At 35.2% G+C, this 18,899-nt stretch overlaps 1 protein-coding gene across 1 annotated transcript in view; it reads left to right on the forward strand.

Annotated features, from left to right (window-relative positions):
- Window positions 1-13,336, forward strand: part of GPR174 (G protein-coupled receptor 174) — a 65,892-nt gene extending 52,556 nt beyond the window's left edge. Inside the window, exon 2 of the mRNA XM_082377447.1 lies at window positions 1,548-13,336. Coding sequence (XP_082233573.1) covers window positions 2,082-3,083 — 1,002 coding nt within the window. The 5' untranslated portion in view covers window positions 1,548-2,081 and the 3' untranslated portion in view covers window positions 3,084-13,336. The remainder of the gene's footprint in view (window positions 1-1,547) is intronic.
- The last annotated feature ends 5,563 nt before the right edge of the window (window positions 13,337-18,899 follow it).

The raw sequence follows: 18,899 nt of genomic DNA on the forward strand, positions 1-18,899 counted from the left end.
AAGTTTAAGATGATGATGAAATATCCAAAAGAAGAGGTGTTATATATAGTTGGAAAGAGAGCTACAGCTCAGAATTGACATATAGATTTAAGAGTCATTGGTTTTGATAGGAGAGGTGAATGTTCATTAGAGGTTGACTGGATGTTTATTTGTTTAGTTCTGATTTCTAATCAGTGACGTTAGCAGGTGATGACTTTTATATAAGTAGTTAAAAGGAGGTTGAAAACCCAGGGCTTATGACTTTTTGGTCTGCCACCTAATTTTGCCTGTCGCCTAATCAAAATCACTACCTGTGAAAATATTTCAAAGATGTATTTCAGTTTGGGAGCTGAACAACCTCTAATTTTAACCACTCTTTCAACATCGATGTTATTTTTTACAGTCTTGCTTCTTTTTATTTTATAACACCGTCTCTCTACTTCCTTATCTGAGAAATCTCAAGTATTTAACCCCTTCAATCTGAATGCATAGGTCATACTATTTATCAGCACGTTTAAATAAAGTGTGCATCGTATCTTTGAGCAAATGTGCTATTTTACTTACCAGGAAATTGGGGCAAAATAATAACAATTACAATTCCTTCAGGGGTTGAATCAAGCCAATTCCAAACATGGATTTGATAATCTACATGGATTTGATAATCCAAAGCAGGATGTTTTATAATTCCTACTTCATTTTTTGTTCTTCCCACATATCTTTAAAGTCAATTAACTCCTCCTGCATTTCAGCAGCCTCGAGGCAACTATCCAGGTGCCTAAGCTAAAATTTGTTTTAGAACAAAGGTCATAGACCTAGCTGGGTCAACTTTTTGGGGATTTTGATTCTCCATATTGATGTCATGGTCTTTTGTCTTGGATAATTGAGAGGTGACTAAATGACCCTTGTTATTGCAAGTAATTAAAGGGAGGCTGGTTGCCCACTAATTTTCAGACATCTGGGGAAGATATGAAACAAATCAGTGGTCCCTATATGAAGGTTCAAGGACAAATGCTGGGTTGGCTATATCTGAATCATATGGGGATCTTTCTAAAAATACAAATTTCAGGCCCTAAATACTGAATCAGAATCTCTAGAGGAGACACCAGAAAATCTAAGGAAAGTTGTAATTTTTCTTAAATTTCCCCAGATGAGTGTGACAATCAGTGATGTTGGTGAAGCTGTGGTCTACATCAGAGCCTCTCAAATGTTAATATGCCTAAGAATCATCTGTGGTTCTTCTTAAATTGCTGATTGTGTTGCAGCAAGTCCCAGATGGGATCTGAGATTCTTTTGCATTTCTAAAAAGCTCTCCAGTAATGCTGGTTCATGGATCACATTTTGAGTAGTAAGGGGCTAGTTTACTTTTCAGGTTCCTTCTAGCTATACTGTCTTGTGATTCTAAAGTGTCTTATGGAACTTGTGACTAATCACCCTCATTCACATCAGAACTTTCCATTAAAGGTAATAGATTTTTCTACACATAGGCTTTTTTTTTCAAAAATTTCTAGACAATAATTGGCTTAATTTTTTTTTCATTTGCAGCTCTGACTTTGTGTCTCACTTTTTAGTTTACGACACATACCTGAAAAAGTCCCAGAAAGATGATCCATCCAAGTAAATCACCTCTGAGGAGTTGTGGACCCACTGAGTACTAAAGCAAACTTTTCTTCTATGTGAGCCAAAAAAAAGAAAAACAGCCTGCCAAACACCAGTGAAGAGATGACTGTCATCATATGGGAATTTGAAGAGCTACTATATGGCACATTTATGATCAAATGGGAGAGGATCAACTGTTATGATGCCCCAGAAGGCCTTCTAACTGAGTAAACAAGAAGGGAAAATTATAACAGCTTGTCATCTGTGCTTGCACATTAGACTTCAATGTAGTTAATGTAGACAAATCCAAAACAAACATGCAGATAGTTATTTGAAAAAAACCCAAATCATGTATAGAAGCCCAGACCAATGCAATAAAAAGGAGGTTATTCTATATTCAGTCTCCCCAGCCCATCGATGATCAGTCTTTTAGAAAGACCAGCAGTAGATTATAAATTTAGGTTTTTAACCACCATTTAGCAAAGGCAGTTTCTCTAGAAAGAAACATGCCTGCTAATGACACATGTTCTGGGACAGATGGATCTAATACAGATTTTCGATACTTCATCTATGCAGTGACATACACTGTCATTCTTGTGCCAGGTCTCATAGGGAACATATTAGCCTTGTGGGTATTTTATGGCTATATGAAAGAAACCAAACGGGCTGTGATATTCATGATAAACCTAGCCATTGCTGACTTACTACAAGTCCTCTCCTTGCCACTGAGGATCTTTTACTACTTGAATCATGACTGGCCATTTGGGCCTGGCCTCTGCATGTTTTGTTTCTACCTGAAGTATGTCAACATGTATGCAAGCATCTACTTCTTGGTCTGCATCAGTGTGCGAAGATTTTGGTTTCTCCTCTACCCCTTTCGCTTCCACGACTGTAAACAGAAATATGACCTATACATCAGCATTGCTGGCTGGCTAATAATCTGCCTTGCCTGTCTGCTATTTCCTCTCCTCCGAAGCAGTGATGACACCCCTAGCAACAGAACCAAATGCTTTGTGGATCTTCCTACCAGGAATGTCAATCTAGCCCAGTCTGTTGTCATGATGACCGTTGGCGAGTTGATTGGATTTGTCACTCCTCTTCTGATTGTCCTGTATTGTACCTGGAAGACGGTTTTATCACTGAAGGATAAATATCCTGTGGCCCAAGACCTTGGAGAGAAAAAGAAAGCCTTGAAGATGATTCTAACCTGTGCAGGAGTTTTCCTAATTTGCTTTGCACCTTATCACTTCAGTTTTCCTTTAGATTTCCTGGTCAAGTCCAATGAAATTAAAAGCTGCCTAGCCAGAAGGGTGATTCTAATATTTCATTCTATTGCCTTGTGTCTGGCTAGTCTGAATTCCTGCCTTGACCCAATCATATACTACTTTACCACTGATGAGTTCAGAAGACGGCTTTCAAGACAAGATTTGCATGATAATATAAAACTCCATGCAAAATCATTTGTGAGCAGCCATACCACTTCTATCTTGACAACTGAACTATGTTAAAAAAAAAACAAACAAAACTGGATGTGGACTGAAATGCAAGTATATCAGAACACACCTGCAATACCCCAAGCCACTGGGAAGTAATCATGGGAAGTACTCACAGCTTTTCAGTTATGCTCTACCTTACCCATATGAGGATTTCACATCTTCATAGCACAACCTATTTAGAGCATTACACTCCACTATCATTTATGTTGAGATGTCCATGTAGTAATTTGTCATGAAGTCTTTAAGACTTAAGCTATAAAATTTCAATGATATACTGTACACATATGATCTCAACTAGAGCCAGCAGTTGTATCTGTGAACCTAAGATAAACAGAGACCATTAAGTTGAAGTCATTATAAGCACTTAGTTTTTTTACAATGGACACTGAGCTTCTTTGTATTTAGAAGCAATGTAATTGTCTATTTATACTAGTAATCACAGTTTATATCCCAATATCATATTTTAGTTGTCTTTTAGTAGGATGGACATTATATTATTCTGCAAAAACAGTGTTAAAATCATGGACCAAAAAAAAAAATCATGGACCATTTTTATCTCCATATGTGATTACACTCTAGGATTTGAAGACTCAAATAGCTATTTCCTTCATTTCAATATCAGTATGAAAAATCATCTGTCACATCTATTAATAGAATGAAAATCTGAACTCAGGCCTCTGGTATGTTTAAAATAAGAACAAGAAATAAATTCACATACTCTCTATGACTGTATAAATTGACATATTTAATCTAACCAGGGCAGGTGGCTTGTCAAAGTTCATACAATGTGACCCAAATTGCCTTTAAAGGTCCAGGAGAAAGCAGATAGGTGATAATCATAGTTCTGATTCTCTTAAACTATTTCCAGAGAACACCTCTGAAGATGTATGGATCTGCCAAGTAAAGGAAATGTCCACCATGCTTCTAGAGTGACATCAAGGTACCTCTGACAGGTTACTGCACTTTCTGAGCCTATGGAAGAAGTAGTGCACTAAGTTTAGGCCATAGCAAAAAGATGAAGTTATTTCTTATTTTTAAGTTAGGTGGCAACTGTCAAGCTGCATTCACAAGCCAGAATAGGTTTGGAGGCAGCCAGGCATGTGGACCCTAGAGTCTTCAGTAATTTTTCTGGCCCAACTTTGCCCCAGTCATACCATTGTAAGGCCAGCACAGCCTCCCTCCCAGCAGCTGGGGAAGTCAATATTTTCCCCATTTGAGAAAAGTGCAGAAGATTAATTTTGGCCACATTGGACACCCATTAAAATGCCTTGCCTGCTACCTGTTTAGTACTAGTATGCAGGAAACAGACCCAGGATATGGGTAGTAATTTAACCTGAGGTCTTAAATATTAGAATACTTTGAAAAATATTTTGGCAAAAAGCTCTAAGTTTCAAAGCGTGCTTTAATTAAAATCTTTGTGCTATAAAATGAAGAAACATGCTACTTCCTATCTGGAAGGAATGTGAAAATCAAGGAAGAGCTCCATCATATTTACAGGAAGGGAGTTATTTTAAGCACACAGTTACAATACCAATATGTTTGGGGAAAAAAAACTGGTGAAATCAAAATGAATTCTAATATCTAAGATGAATGGAAATTTTTCTAATGTTTTCTCTAGGCAAGTGTTGATTTGCTTGTACTTTGTTATTAAGATAAAACCCTGCTAGAAGATTGACTTGTGCTGCTAGCAATAGTGTATGTATTTATATCCTAATTATTCATCATAAGGTACATATTTTGATGTGTTAAATGAGTTCTAAATGACTATTAAATTGTGCTTTAAAATGGGTAACTGTAATTATGCCTGGTCTCTTTGCTTTAAAGTGATTTGTGTTTGAACATAGTTCAGTGTTGTAATGGGATTGGAAGTAATAATTTTGTGGGTACTTGTAATGAAAAGGACTTGTCTATACTATATGTGTTTATTATTTTCTATATTAGCATGAATTACACTTTTTAGGGTCATTTTGGGAGACCAGTGATTTAATTTCATTAACATATTAATTTCACTTTAAACATATCTATTATTTTAAACAGGAGGAAAATATATCCAGGAGATTACTGAACTTCTTAGAGGAAATGTTGAGGTTATAGCCCATTTATTAGGCAGTCCAGAAGCCCTTGAAAATTATTTATATCATTTGAGGAAAAGACAGAGAGAACAAGTGTCCAGTATTCTTCTGCTGCTTAGCTAGGACCACACCTTCTCTTCAGGCCTGCCCATCTAAGTTTGTATCCAATGCTGTGATTTACTTTATCAAGCCCTCCTCATCATCAGTATGTTTTGTCTTCTGTCCTATTCCCTTGTTCTAGTCAGTAACTGATAAATTTATTCACACTGAGGTACTAATGACTAATGTTAGCTTAATATTAATTTGCCAAGGGATATCTGAATTCTAGGCCTTAGGGATGAACTTTAACTCAAAGTGTAAATCTCTCACTTTTAATGGAGGGATTAAAGACACTGAAGCAGACTGGAAAGGAAGATATTTTGAAGAAAGTGAGTCTTACAGCAGTGCCTTTCAGGTTACATATAGTAAGTGATCACCTAATTTTCTTACAATAATGGGGATGCTAAATTTTAAGAAATATATCTACAAACATGACTATCAGTTTCTCAGATCTCTGCTTTTTTCTTTTTCTTTTTGACTTTTTCCCCTTCCAACTCTGGATCTGATTTCCAGGGAAAAGTCTAAACTAGGAGAGAAGTACTGTTGCAGCTGCCATCCAGACAGCAGCCTCTTGAGTGTCTCCTTTCCTTGGAGAATTTTCTCTCCAAACCTCCCATTTGTCACTTTCCAGGTTTAATGAAAAAAGTAAAACCCTCAAAAAGTAAACACCATCAACTACAGTAATATACAATTCAAGATAAATGAACTCACATTTCCTATTAAAGTTATTTGAGTTCTGATTGCAAAATGTACACACAATTATTCCCACAAATATTTTTTTAAAGTGGCTTTCTAAATAATTTTTATTCATTTATTTATTTATTTTTTGGCTGCATTGGGTCTTCATTGCTGAGCATGGGCTTTCTCTAGTTGTGGCAAGTGGGGGCTACTCTTCATTGCAGTGCGTGGGCTTCTCACTGCTGTGGCTTCTCTTGTTGCAGAGCACGGGTTCTAGGCATGCAGACTTCAGTAGTTGTGGCACGTGGGCTCAGTAGTTGTGGCTCATGGGCTCTAGAGCGCAGGCTCAGTAGTTGTGGCGCATGCACTTTGTTGCTCCAAGGCCTGTGGGATCTTCCCGGACCAGGGCTCGAAACCGTGTCCCTTGCATTGGCAGGCGGATTCTTAACCACTGCACCGCAAGGGAAGTCCCCAACAGATATTTTTAATATGGAGTGATTTCCATGTTATTATTATGGTCATTATTGTTATTGTTATTATTATTATATTCAAATGGTTTATATGTTTTCATTGTCACTTGGTTTAGGAACTAATTCTGTTAACCTGTAATTCCATGAAAAGGAGCCATCTGCTCTAGGAACAACAGATAAAACTACCTTGGTCTGAAACTATGCATAAGTGGAACTCCTGTGCAACGTCATTTTTCTGTCATCTTTTTGTTTTTACTCCCAAAACACTGTGAAAATGTTGCACTTGGAATGTATTTATGTCTATAATTTATAATATGCATTTTAATAATAAAGATGGTCTCTCTATTTGCATAGAAAAGTTCTGCCTCCAGAATTCAGTGTCACTTTTTCAGCAAACTGATGTAATTGATGATCTTTGTCAGTGTTCTCACATGCATGGATGTAAGTCCCCTGAGGCTCTACTCTCCCTTTCTCTCTGGAGTGGTGCATTCTATTTTCAAATGGAAAGATGAACCACTTCCCCATCCTACCCTACACCTGCCATCTACTCTTCCCATACTGTTCACACCCTACTAAGATTATTCCCCATCCTCACTTGTTGACCAAGTTTATCCAAATGACTTAAATACCTGTACTTGTTCAAGTATAGTCTTTGGGCAGAAAACGAGATGAGGGAACAGAAGGAATGTTTTCTCTTTAGTCTTAAGGGTTTTTAAGACCCGATAGTTTGATTTTTCTTAAAGATTAGCAGGAAAAAAGTCTTATCCTTCACTGTCCCCCTCTGCTCTTCTCAAAACAGATCTACATAAACAAAACAAAACAAAACAAATAGTAAAGTCAGGAGAATTGTCCCTGGCTCTCCTCTCATCCTAGTTCTCTTTCTTCCACTTTAGCAACTCCCTCCTCATCTCACCTATATTCCTAATGCTTTCAGGAGACCCAAGTATCTTCTGCAATAACCAAGTTGTTATGAATTATACATTTTGACTGCTACAGAAAAATGTTCCTAGGAAGTGGTAAAGGCTTTCCTAAGGAGAAATTTCTGATGTTTTGGTAGACTTGAAGAAAATAATGGGATATAAATATGGGATTTGACCCACACATCAAATGTCCTCAAATAATGTACATCCCTCCTACATGCCTTCTTGAAGCCACTGCACAAGTAATTTCACTGCCTTCACTGTACCATATTTTGAGGGGGAAGAAGTGAGAGATAAACTCTCAGGTAAATGTGGCTCTTTCAACTTATTTATTCCTCAATAATTAAAGGATGTGATGTGTGTTTGAGGGGCAGGCAGTGAGCTGTATCTTTGTTGAACTTCACAGATAATTTCTTCAGCAGAACTTCCTCAGCCTTAAACACTTACTTGATTTTTCCAAGACCTTATTTCTTCTTCTATTTTTTGTTGACTAAGTTCTCTTCATCTAACTCCTTACTGAACATCTGCTTATTCATCTATAGGCATAGTCCTTATTTAAGGCCTTACATTTTCCTTCTTGGATCTCTTCAAGGAATAATAGAGCAACTGTTCATTGGTGGAAAGTGGGCTGTAATTAGGCCTATCACTCTGACCCCAATATCTTCCTTTATGCAGGAGCTTCATAAGCAGAGTTGAGAGGCAGATCTAGGATCTCTGTTCTTCAAGTTTGATTCTGTCCCACAATGGAAATATGTTTTTCAGCTTTTTCTAAATAATGTTGAATATTCACAACTTGAACAAAGACCAGGATCATTTATACCTTTTAAATGCCAATCTAATGAGAAGAAAAAATAAACAAAAACTGCTTGAAACAATAACGATCCAAGTTTGAGGCTCAGGAAATGAAAGCATGAAGGAAGTAATCTTACTATAAACTTCCTACACCATACTTGGATAAAGTAAAACATTATAGTAATGGGTTCAAAATAGTGTCACTAAATAAGTTTAACTTTTTCACTCAGATGCATATAAAGATAGATATGTAGATATATATATATATAATATGTATAACTTATATATATGTATTTTACTATGGAAAAATTCAAATATATTCAAAAGAAGAAAAGAAGAACAATTAGTATAAGAAACCCTCATGTACCCACTACTCAGCTTCAACCAACAGCAACACATGGTCAGTCTTCTTTCCTCTATGTCTGCACCCACTCTCCTTACCGCAGATTATATAAAAGTACATTTCATATATTACATAATTCAAAATTTTAATATTTTAATAAGTTATAGTACCATTTAAATGAACTATTTAATATATGATAAAAAGGGGTAAGGGATAAGAACTGGTTTTAGATGTTTTTCAGTAATGACATCAAACACTAAATTCTAACAAGTATAAAAATTTACTTTTTATCAATCTGAGCAAGTTCCAACTTAGTTAAAATCATCTATTAACCTGATCTTGTTTGCCTTAGCTAAGCCTTCCTTCTACTGCAGAAGTGTGATACAGAATAATGTTGATTTTAGTTCAGGGATCCCTCCATCCGAGTTTATTATGACTCTTATGGGAAGGAGTCCAGCACATTCAGGTCCACTAAAAGTAAAAATACCACTGCTGACAGCTTGAATTTCTACATTTTTGTCAAAATCGTCTACTAAACAATACTTCTAGAGCAGTATTAGAATGCATCCATGTAAATGTACACTCTGAAATTTTTCTGAGACCTATGTCATTGTTATGTAAACTATGAATACTGCTTATAGTTAGGTGGCTATATTTCTCTAAAATTTCCCTCAGACATTTCACATTTTCTTCTCCTTTGAATCTTTTTTTATAAGCTGTACTGGTTAGGTTATAGTTTTACCTGTGATTAAAGAAATGTGGCTTAAACTAGATAGAAATGTATTTCTCTTTCATGTAAAAGTCTTAGCCAGTTGGTGGCTTTTTTTGAAAGATATTTGGATATACATTTCCTGTCTTATAATTCCAAAGCATTTGGGGTGTTTTCTTAATCTGAATGGTGCAAGTTTTCCTATCACATTCACATTATAGCTAGTCGGATGGGGGAATGGGGAAAGGGAGACATGCTTTTTTTTTTAAGGGGGTGACTAGAAGTGTTGAAAATCCTTTCTGCTTGCAACTCACTGGCTAGAAATCGGCTACATGGCCCTGCCAAGCTGCACAGGAGACTAGAATACGTAGTCATTAATACGGGTTGTCATATGCTAAGCTAAAAATTCTTTTATTATAAAAAAAGAAAAACAAATGATGTAACAATGTTTATTATCTATCATTCCATGGATATCAGAAGTACTAGGGATGTCATTTTGCCCTAAGAATTCCATACAAACCATAAAACCCAGTAGTCTCTTGTATGCTCATTCCATGTTATAAAACCATCACTTCCCTCTAATGGAGCAGCAAATTATCTTCCCTCTTGAGGTTATCTAAATCATCCAATGGCACTTTTACCTACAGCAAAAGGAGGGGCAACCTCCAGAAAAAAATTATAGTGGTGGTGCTCTGGGAGTGTATGGACAACACTTAAAACTTGCAACATGGGGGATCAAACAAGGTTATGGGAAGTGATTGCATTGGTCAGGATCCCACCTATACTTTCTTTACTCTGTTCCTAGAGAGGAAGCAACACTCCCCTTTCCTGACTTCCCACCAGTCAGCTCAGATGCAAAGCATAGGCTTGCCCTCAAACTTGATTGGTCCAAGGAATTAAAATTGCTTCAAAAAGTGTCTTGCAGTACCTGTTTCTTCTGCCTAGAATGTTCTTCCAACAGTTTTCTTTTCCCTTCCTTCAGTTAAAGTGTGTCAGTTCTCAAAGTTGACCACCCTAACTAAAGAGCTCCCCACCCCTCTAGACACAAGTTCATTTCTAATAAGTTATCTTGATTTTTTTCTCATGGCTCCTTATAATTTGTACTTATTTTATTTATTTGTTTATTGTTCACCAGCCCTACTTGAATACAAGATTTTTTTCTCCTTTGTGTCTACAATGTCTACCTCACTACTTGCAACATAGTAGACAATAAAAAAAATATATGTTGGGAGAGTGAGATCAGTGACATGATAGCATAAGACATTCCTTCTTTGTATACCCCTTTTAAATCAACAAATTAGACATCCATACACCAACAAGAGCACATTTGTGGGAGCTTCTGGACTTTGTACATTGCTCTAAAGGACCCAAGTTGTCCACCAGTGCAGATAGTAGGATATAGACAGATCACCATATGGGTTGCCGAACCAGCATAACCAGTATGACTGCCTGGACCCCACTTGCTACTGTTGGGCAAGAATTGGGTGAGTACTGAATTCAGCAGATACTTACCCTCAAGAAAGGAATTGCAGGACTCCAGCCTCCTGAAGGGAGAATCTAAAACAACTTTGGATAAGAAAAAAGAAAAAAGAAAAAAAAAAACATGAATTTTGTCACAGTGGAGATGGTGAAAGAAACTTTCTCAGTGCCGTTCCACCCCCCAAAAGGTATTGATTGCGGCTGGTTTATCTGGTGGAGGTGACCTCTCCTGTGGAGAAAAAGAGGGCTTCCCCTTATGCCAGCTAAATGGGATGCTGCTGGAGAAACCAAGTTCTCTCTACCAGCACCCAGAGTACTAAGGTGGGGGCTCTGAAACTGGGGGAATGGAGCATATTAAGAAAGAGGCAGATTAAAATTTCAAATGGCTTTGAGGGCCTTGGGCTCAGCAGAAAGTCCATCCACATGTCTCTAGGAGTGCCACAACTGGAGATTTATCTACTAGGTCCTCAGACTCCCTAAACACACCTCACCAAGTGCTAGACCCAGACCTCCCTCCAGTCTGCTGCCAGTTCCTTGTGTGTGCTCCCAAGTACATCATGAAGAGCAAGCTCAGGACACAGAAAGTGTGCTCTGAAAATAGGCAACTGTTTCTCAAGGGAGAAACAAAAACATGCACTATAGCACTACTTTCTGAAATACAAAAGAGAGGTTTCTAATAGCCAGCTTTGTTAATTGTAAGAACCAAAGAAGACATAAAAGCTTAGTTAAGGAGACATCTGCTACTTCAGATGTGAAAGCAGAAACACAAAGCTACAAAATTTTTTTTTAATTCAAGGAAATATGGCATCACAAAAACAAAATGATATTTCTCCAGCAACCAAACTCATATAACTAATATAGACTTCAAAATAGCTGTTATATAGAAATTCGATGAGCTACAAGAAAACTCAGAAAGAATTCAACAAATTAGCAATAAAAAAAGAAGTTATTTACTAAAGAGATTAAATTATGAAATAGAACCAAATAGAAATTCTGGAGCTGAAGAATTAAATAAATGAGATAAAAAATGCAATAAAGGGCATCTGTAGCAGGGCAGACTTGATGGAAGAAAAAATAAGTGACTTGCAGGTAGAAATATGAAAATAATGCAGTTAGAAGAGGAGTGGGAACTAAGAGTTAAAGAGTGAAGAAAGCCAACCAGAGCTATGAGATTCAATAAGAAAGGCAGATATTAGAATAATTGGGCTTCAGGAAGGAGAAAAGAAGGAGAAGGGAGCAGAAGTTTATTTAAAGAAATAATAGCTGAGAACGTTTCAGACCTGGGAAAAGACTTGGACATGTAAGTCCAAGAAGCTAATAGAACGCCCTGTAATCTCAATGTAAAAAGACCTTCTCTAAGACTCATTATAATGAAACTGTCAAAAAATAATGATGAAATAATCTTAAAGGCAACCAGGGAATAAAAGAAAATAACCTACAAAGGAAACTCCATTAGGTTATCAGCAGATTTCTCAGCAGAAACTCTACAGGCCAGGAAAGTGTGGAATGATATATTCAAAGTGTTGAAGGATAGAAATTGCCAACCAAGAAAAGTTTATCTGGCAATGGTATCTTTCAGATAAGAGGGAGATATAAAGGTTTTCCTAGGCAAACAATTGCTGAGGGAGTTCACCACCACTAGATCTGCCTTGCAAGAAATATTGAAAGTTCTTCAAGCTGAAATGAAAAGACACTAATCAGTGGCAGGAAAACCTATGAAAGTACACCACACCCTGGTAAAGATGAAAGATAGACAGTCAGATTCAGAAAACTGTAACTCTATGTTAGGATGGTGTGTTAACCACTCAACTATAGTAAAAAAAAGTTAAAGGAGAAGAGTAGTAAAAATAATTACAGCTACAATAAATTGTTAACAATTACATGGCATAAAGAGAAGCAAATTATAACATCAATTACACAAAAAAGAGGAGTAAAAGGGTGGAGTTTTATAGACATTCAAACATAAGTTGCTATCAACCTAAAATAGACTGTTCAGAAACCTAGAGTAGATCCACAAAAGACAAAGAAACGGGAAACAGAAAATACCACCATGGAAATTAACCAATTTACAAAAGTATGCAGAAACAGAGAGAAAAAGAAACAATAGAAATACAAAACAATCAGAAAGTAATTAATAAGATGATATAAATAAGTCCTTACGTATTAATAATTAGTATAAATATAAATGGATTGAACTTACCAATCGAAAGGCACACAGTGACTGGATGTATTTAAAAAATATGAGACCCAACTATATACTGCCTAAAAGAAGCCCATTTCAGATTTAAGGACATGCGTAAATTCAAAGTGAAGAGATGGAAAAAGATAAGTCATGAAAGTGGAAACCAAAAGATATAACAACCATAAATATGTACACACCAAACACTGGAACACCTAAATATATTAAGTAAATACTAATAGATCTGAAGGGAGAAACAGACAACAATGCAGTAATAACAGCGGACTTTAACAACACCCCACTTTCAAAACTGGATGAATCATCCAGACAGAGAAACAACAAGGAAACAATGGATGCAAACCATACATTATACCAAATGGACCTAAAAGACATCTATAGAATATTCCATCCAACAGCAGCAGAAGAAATATTCTTCTCAAGTGCACACAGAACATTCTCAGGGATAGATCATATAAGACATAAAACAAGTCTTAGCAAATGTAAAAAGATTGAAGTAATACCTAGTATCTCTTTCGACCACAATAATACCAGGTATCTCTTTTGACCACATATTTCTGGTATGAAACCAGAAATCAATGGGAAAGCTGGAAAATCTACAAATATGTGGGAATGAAACAACACACTCCTGAACAGCCAATGTGTCAAAGAAAAAATTAAAATGAAAATCAAAGAATATCTAAAACCACATGAAAATAAAAACACAAATCACCAAAGCCTATGGGACACTGCTAAAGCAGTTCCGAGAGGAAAGTTTATAGTGGTAAATGCATATATTAAGAAATTAGAAAGATTGCAAATAAACAACCTAGCATTACACCTTAAATAACTAATAAAATAAGAGCAAAATAAGCCCAAAGTTAGGAGACATAAGGAAATGGTAAAGATCACAGTGAAAAATAATAAAATAGGTATCAGGAAAAAAAGAGAAAAGATCAATGAAACTAAAAGCAGGTTTTTCAAATAGATAATAAAATCAACAAACCTTTAGTGATACTAACTAAGAAAAAATAGGGAAGACTCAAATCAATACAATTAGATATAAAAGAGGAGAAACAATAACTAACACTACAGAAATACATAGACTTATAAGAGACCACTACAAAAAGTTATATGCCAACAAAGTAGATAACATAGAAGAAATCAAAAACCTTGAAACATGAACAAAAATATGGCAACAAACAGGACCACCTAAAAGAAATGGAAAACTTCTTAAAAACATACAACTTACAAGACTGAATCAGGAAGAAATAGAAAATCTGAATTGAATTTGCTGAATTGGAGATTGAATCAGTAAACAAGTCTCCCAGAAAAGAACAGGGCCATATGGCTTCAATGATGAATTTTATCAAGCATTTAAAGAAGAATTAGCACCAATATTTCTTAAACTCTTCCAAAAAATCAAAGACAATGGAACACTCCCAAACTCATTTTATGAGTCCAACGTTACCCTGATACCAAAACCAGGACACTACTAGAAACAAAAATTATAGGCCAATATCCCTGAAGAATACCAATGGAAAAATTTTCAATAAAATACTAGCAGATTGAATTCAGCAGGACATTAAAAGGATCATTCACCGTGATCAAGTGGGACTTATCCCTGAGATGCAAGGATGGTTCAACATATGCAAATCGATCAATACACCACTTTAACAGAATTAAAGTAGAGAATCATATGATCATCTCAATAGATGCAGAAAAAGCATTCAATAAAATTTAACATCAATTCATAATAAAAACTCTTTAAAAATTAGGCATAGAAGGAACATGTCTCAACATAATAAAGGCCATATATGACAAGTGCACAGCTAACATCATGCTCAATGGTGAAAGATTGAAAGCTTTTCCTCCAAGATCAAGTACAAGAAAATGGTGCATATTCTCACCACTCTTATTCAACCCAGCACTAGAAGTCCTAGCTGGAACAATCACACAGGGAAAAAGAAATAAAAGGCATCAAAATTGGAAGGAAAGAAGTAAAATAGAATTTATTTGCAGATGACATGATTTATATATATAGAACATTCTAAAGACTCCACCAAAAAAATACCTGTCAGATCCAATCAATCAATTCAGTAAAGTTTCAGGATACACATTTAACATACAAAAGTCAGTAGCATTTCTATATACCAAAAATGAATTTTCTGAAAAAAGAAGTAAAGAAATTAATCACATTTACAACAGCACCAAGAATACTTAGGAATACATTTATCCAAGGAGGTAAAAGATCTCTATTCTAAAAACTACAAGACATTGAAGAAGACACAAAGAAAGGGAAAGGTACCCAGGTTCAGGGATTGGAGGAATTAATATTGTTAAAATGTCTATACTATCAAAAGGCATCTATGATTCAATGTAATCGTTATCAAGATTCCAATGGAATATTTATAGAAGTAGAAAAAAACGCTCCTAAAATGTATGTGAAACCACAAAAAACCCTGAATAGCCAAGGAAACACTGAGAAAAAAATAAGAACAAGGCAGGAGGCATCACACTTCCAGATTTGGAGCTATACTATAAACGTAGAGTCATCAAAACAGTACGGTGCTGTTATAAAACAGACAAATAGATGAAAGGAACAGAATCAAGAGCACAGTAATAAACCCAAGCATATACAGTCACCTAATATTTGACAAGAGAGCTGAGAATACTCAATGGAGAAAAAACAGTCTTTTCAATCATTGTTGCTGGGATAATTGGATATTCACATGTATAAGAATGAAACTGGACCAATATCTTACACTACTTGCAAAAATTAACTAAAATTGTATAAAAGAATTAAATGTAAGACCTGAAACCATGAAACTGCTAGAAGAAAACACAGGAATAAAGCTCTTTGGCCTGGGTCTTTGTAATTTTTTTTTATGACACCTAAAGCAGAAGCAGCAAAATAAAAATAAACAAGTGGGACTACATCAAACTAAAAAGATTCTGCACAGCAAAAGAGACCATCAACAAACTGAAAAAAAACAAACTCTACAGAATGGGAAAAAATATTTGCAAACCATATATCTGATGAGGGGCTAATAACCAAAATACATAAAGAATGCATACAACTCAACAACAATAAAAAAAGACCAAAAAAACCCACCCCAGTTTAAAAAAATAGGACAAAAGACCTGAAAAGACATTTCTCCAAAGAAGGTATATGAAAGGCTATCAGGTACATAAAAAACAAAAAACAAAAAAACGCTCAACATCACTAGTCATTAGGAAAATGCAAATTAAAACCACAATGAGCTATCACCTCATGTCTCTTAGAATGGCCATCATTACAAAGACAAAACAAATGCTGACATGGATATGGTGAAAAAGGAACACTTGTGAACTATTAGTGAAATTGTAGATTGGTGTAGCCACTATAGAAAACAATATGGAGGATCCTCAAGAAAATGAAAATAGAACTATAATATGATCTGGCAAGTCTATTTCTTGGAATATATCCAAAGAAAATAAAAACAGTATCTCAAAAAGATATCTGCACTCTAATGTTCATAGCAGCATTACTTACATTAACCAAGACATGGAAATTACCTAAGTGTCCATCGATAGATGTACTGATAAAGTTGTTTTATATATATATAAAAAAATTAATGATATTATTTTTCAAATTCTTCCAAAAAATTGAAGAGAAGGGAACACCTCCAAACTCATTCTATGGGACCAGTAATACCCTGATAACCAAGCCAGATAATGACACTACAAGAAACGAAAACTATAGACCAACACTACTGATAAATCATAGATGAAAAAATTCTCAATAAAATATCAGTAAACCAAATTCAAGAATTCATTAAAAATTATACACCATGACTAAGAGTAAATGTGATACACCACATCAATAGAATGAAAGACAAAATACATATGATCATCTCAATAGATGCAGAAAAATAACTTGACAACATACACCATTCTTTTATGATAAATATTCTCAACAGATTGGGTATAGAAAGAACACACCCCAACATAATAAAGGCCTAATACAACAAACCCATAGCTAACAGTATATTCAATGGAGAAAAATTGAAAGCATTTTCTCTAAGATCAGGAGCAAGACAAGGGTGTCCTCTCTCCATTCTTATTCAACATAGTACTAGAAATCCTTGCTAGAGCAATCAGGTAAGATAAATAAATAAAAGGCATTCAAACTGGAAAGGAAGAAGTAAAATTATCACTGTTTGCTAATGATATGGTCTTAGGTTGAAAATCCCAAAGTCTCAACTAAAAAAATGTTGGATCTAATCAATGGATTTTGAAAATTTGCAGGATGTAAAATCAATACACAGAAATTAGGTGATATTCTGTACACTAACAATAAAACGTCTGAAAAAGAAATTTTAAAAAATATCCAATTCAAAATAGCATCAAACAAAATAAAACACTTAGGAGTAAATTTATCTAAGGAAGTGAAAGATCTGTACAATAAAAAGTATGAGACCTTGCTGAAAAAAATTGAAGACGGCACAAACAAATGGAAGCATATTCTGTTTTCATGGATTGGAAGAGTTAATATTGTTCAAAATGTCCATGCTACCAAAGCCATCTATAGATTTAATGCAATCCCTATCAAAATCCCAATGATGTTTTTAATAGAAATAGAAAAGCAATTCTAAATTCTGTATGGAACCACAGAAGATCGTGAATAGCCAAAGCAATCATAAGAAAGAATAAGAAAACCAGTGTCATCATACATCCTGATTTCAAAATACTAATGTCATATGGTACTGGCAAAAAAAAATAGACACATAAACCAATGGAACAGAAAAGCCCAGAATTAGACCCCTATATATAAGGTCAACTAATATTTGATAAGGAAGTCAGGAACACCTAGTGGGGAAAGGACAGTCTCTTCAAAAAATGGTGGTAGGAAAACTGGCTCACCACACAAAGAAAAAATGAATTTGAGACCCTATCTAACACCATTCACAAACCTTAACTCTAAATGGATCAAAGATTTAAACATAAGACCTGAAACTGTAAAAATTCTAGAAGAAAAACAGGGAAGATGCTCCTTGACATTGGTCTTGGCAATGCTTTTTTGGATATGACATCAAAAAACACAAACAAAAGACAAACAATTGGGACTACACCAAAAAAAAATTTCTGCAAAACAAAAGAAATGATCAACAAAATGAAAAGGCAACCTACAGAATTGCAGAAAATTTTTACAGACTATGTATTGAATCAGGGGTTAATATCCAAAATTTATAAAGAACTCATACAACTCAATATCAAAAAAATCTGATTAAAAAATGGGCAGAGGAACTAAATAGACTTTTATCCAAAGAAGACATCCAAATGGCCAGCAAGTACATGAAAAAGTACTTAACTTTGCTAATAATGAGGGAAATGCAAATGAAAACCAGGATGAGATATAACCTCAGACCTGTAAGAATAGCAATCATCATGAAGACAAGAGATAAGGGTTGGTGAGGATGTGGAGAAAAGGAAATCCTTGTGCACAGTTGTTGGGATTGTAAACTGATTCAGCCACTATGGAGAGTGATATTTCCACACTTTAAAAATTAAAAACAGAACTACCATATAATCCAGCAAGCCCACTTCTGGGTATATACCCCAATTAAATGAAAACTGGTTATCAAAGAGACATATGCAGTCCTATGTTTATTGCAGCATAATTCACTATAGCCTAGATATGGAAACAACATGTGTCTGTCAAAAACTGAATGAATAAAGAGGATGCAGTATATATATGTGTGTATATATATATATATTAACATATATATATATACATATATATATACATATATATGTATATATATATATATATATAATTCTATTCAGCCATTAAAATGGAAATTCTGCCATTTACAACAACATGGATGGCCCTTGAAGACATTATGTTAAGTGAGATAAGTAACACAGAGGAAGACAAATACTATATGACATCTCTTGTATGTAGAATCTAAAATAACTGAAAACTACAATCACAAAGTCAGAGAGTAAGATGGTGGAACCAGGAGCTGTGAGGTGGGGAAAAGGGAGAGATGTTGTTTAAGGGTACACACTTGCAACTAGTAGATAAGTAAGTCCTGGAGACCTATA

The sequence above is a fragment of the Balaenoptera borealis genome (assembly GCF_965194805.1).
Source record: "Balaenoptera borealis genome assembly, chromosome: X".
NCBI classification, from domain to species: Eukaryota; Metazoa; Chordata; class Mammalia; order Artiodactyla; family Balaenopteridae; genus Balaenoptera; species Balaenoptera borealis.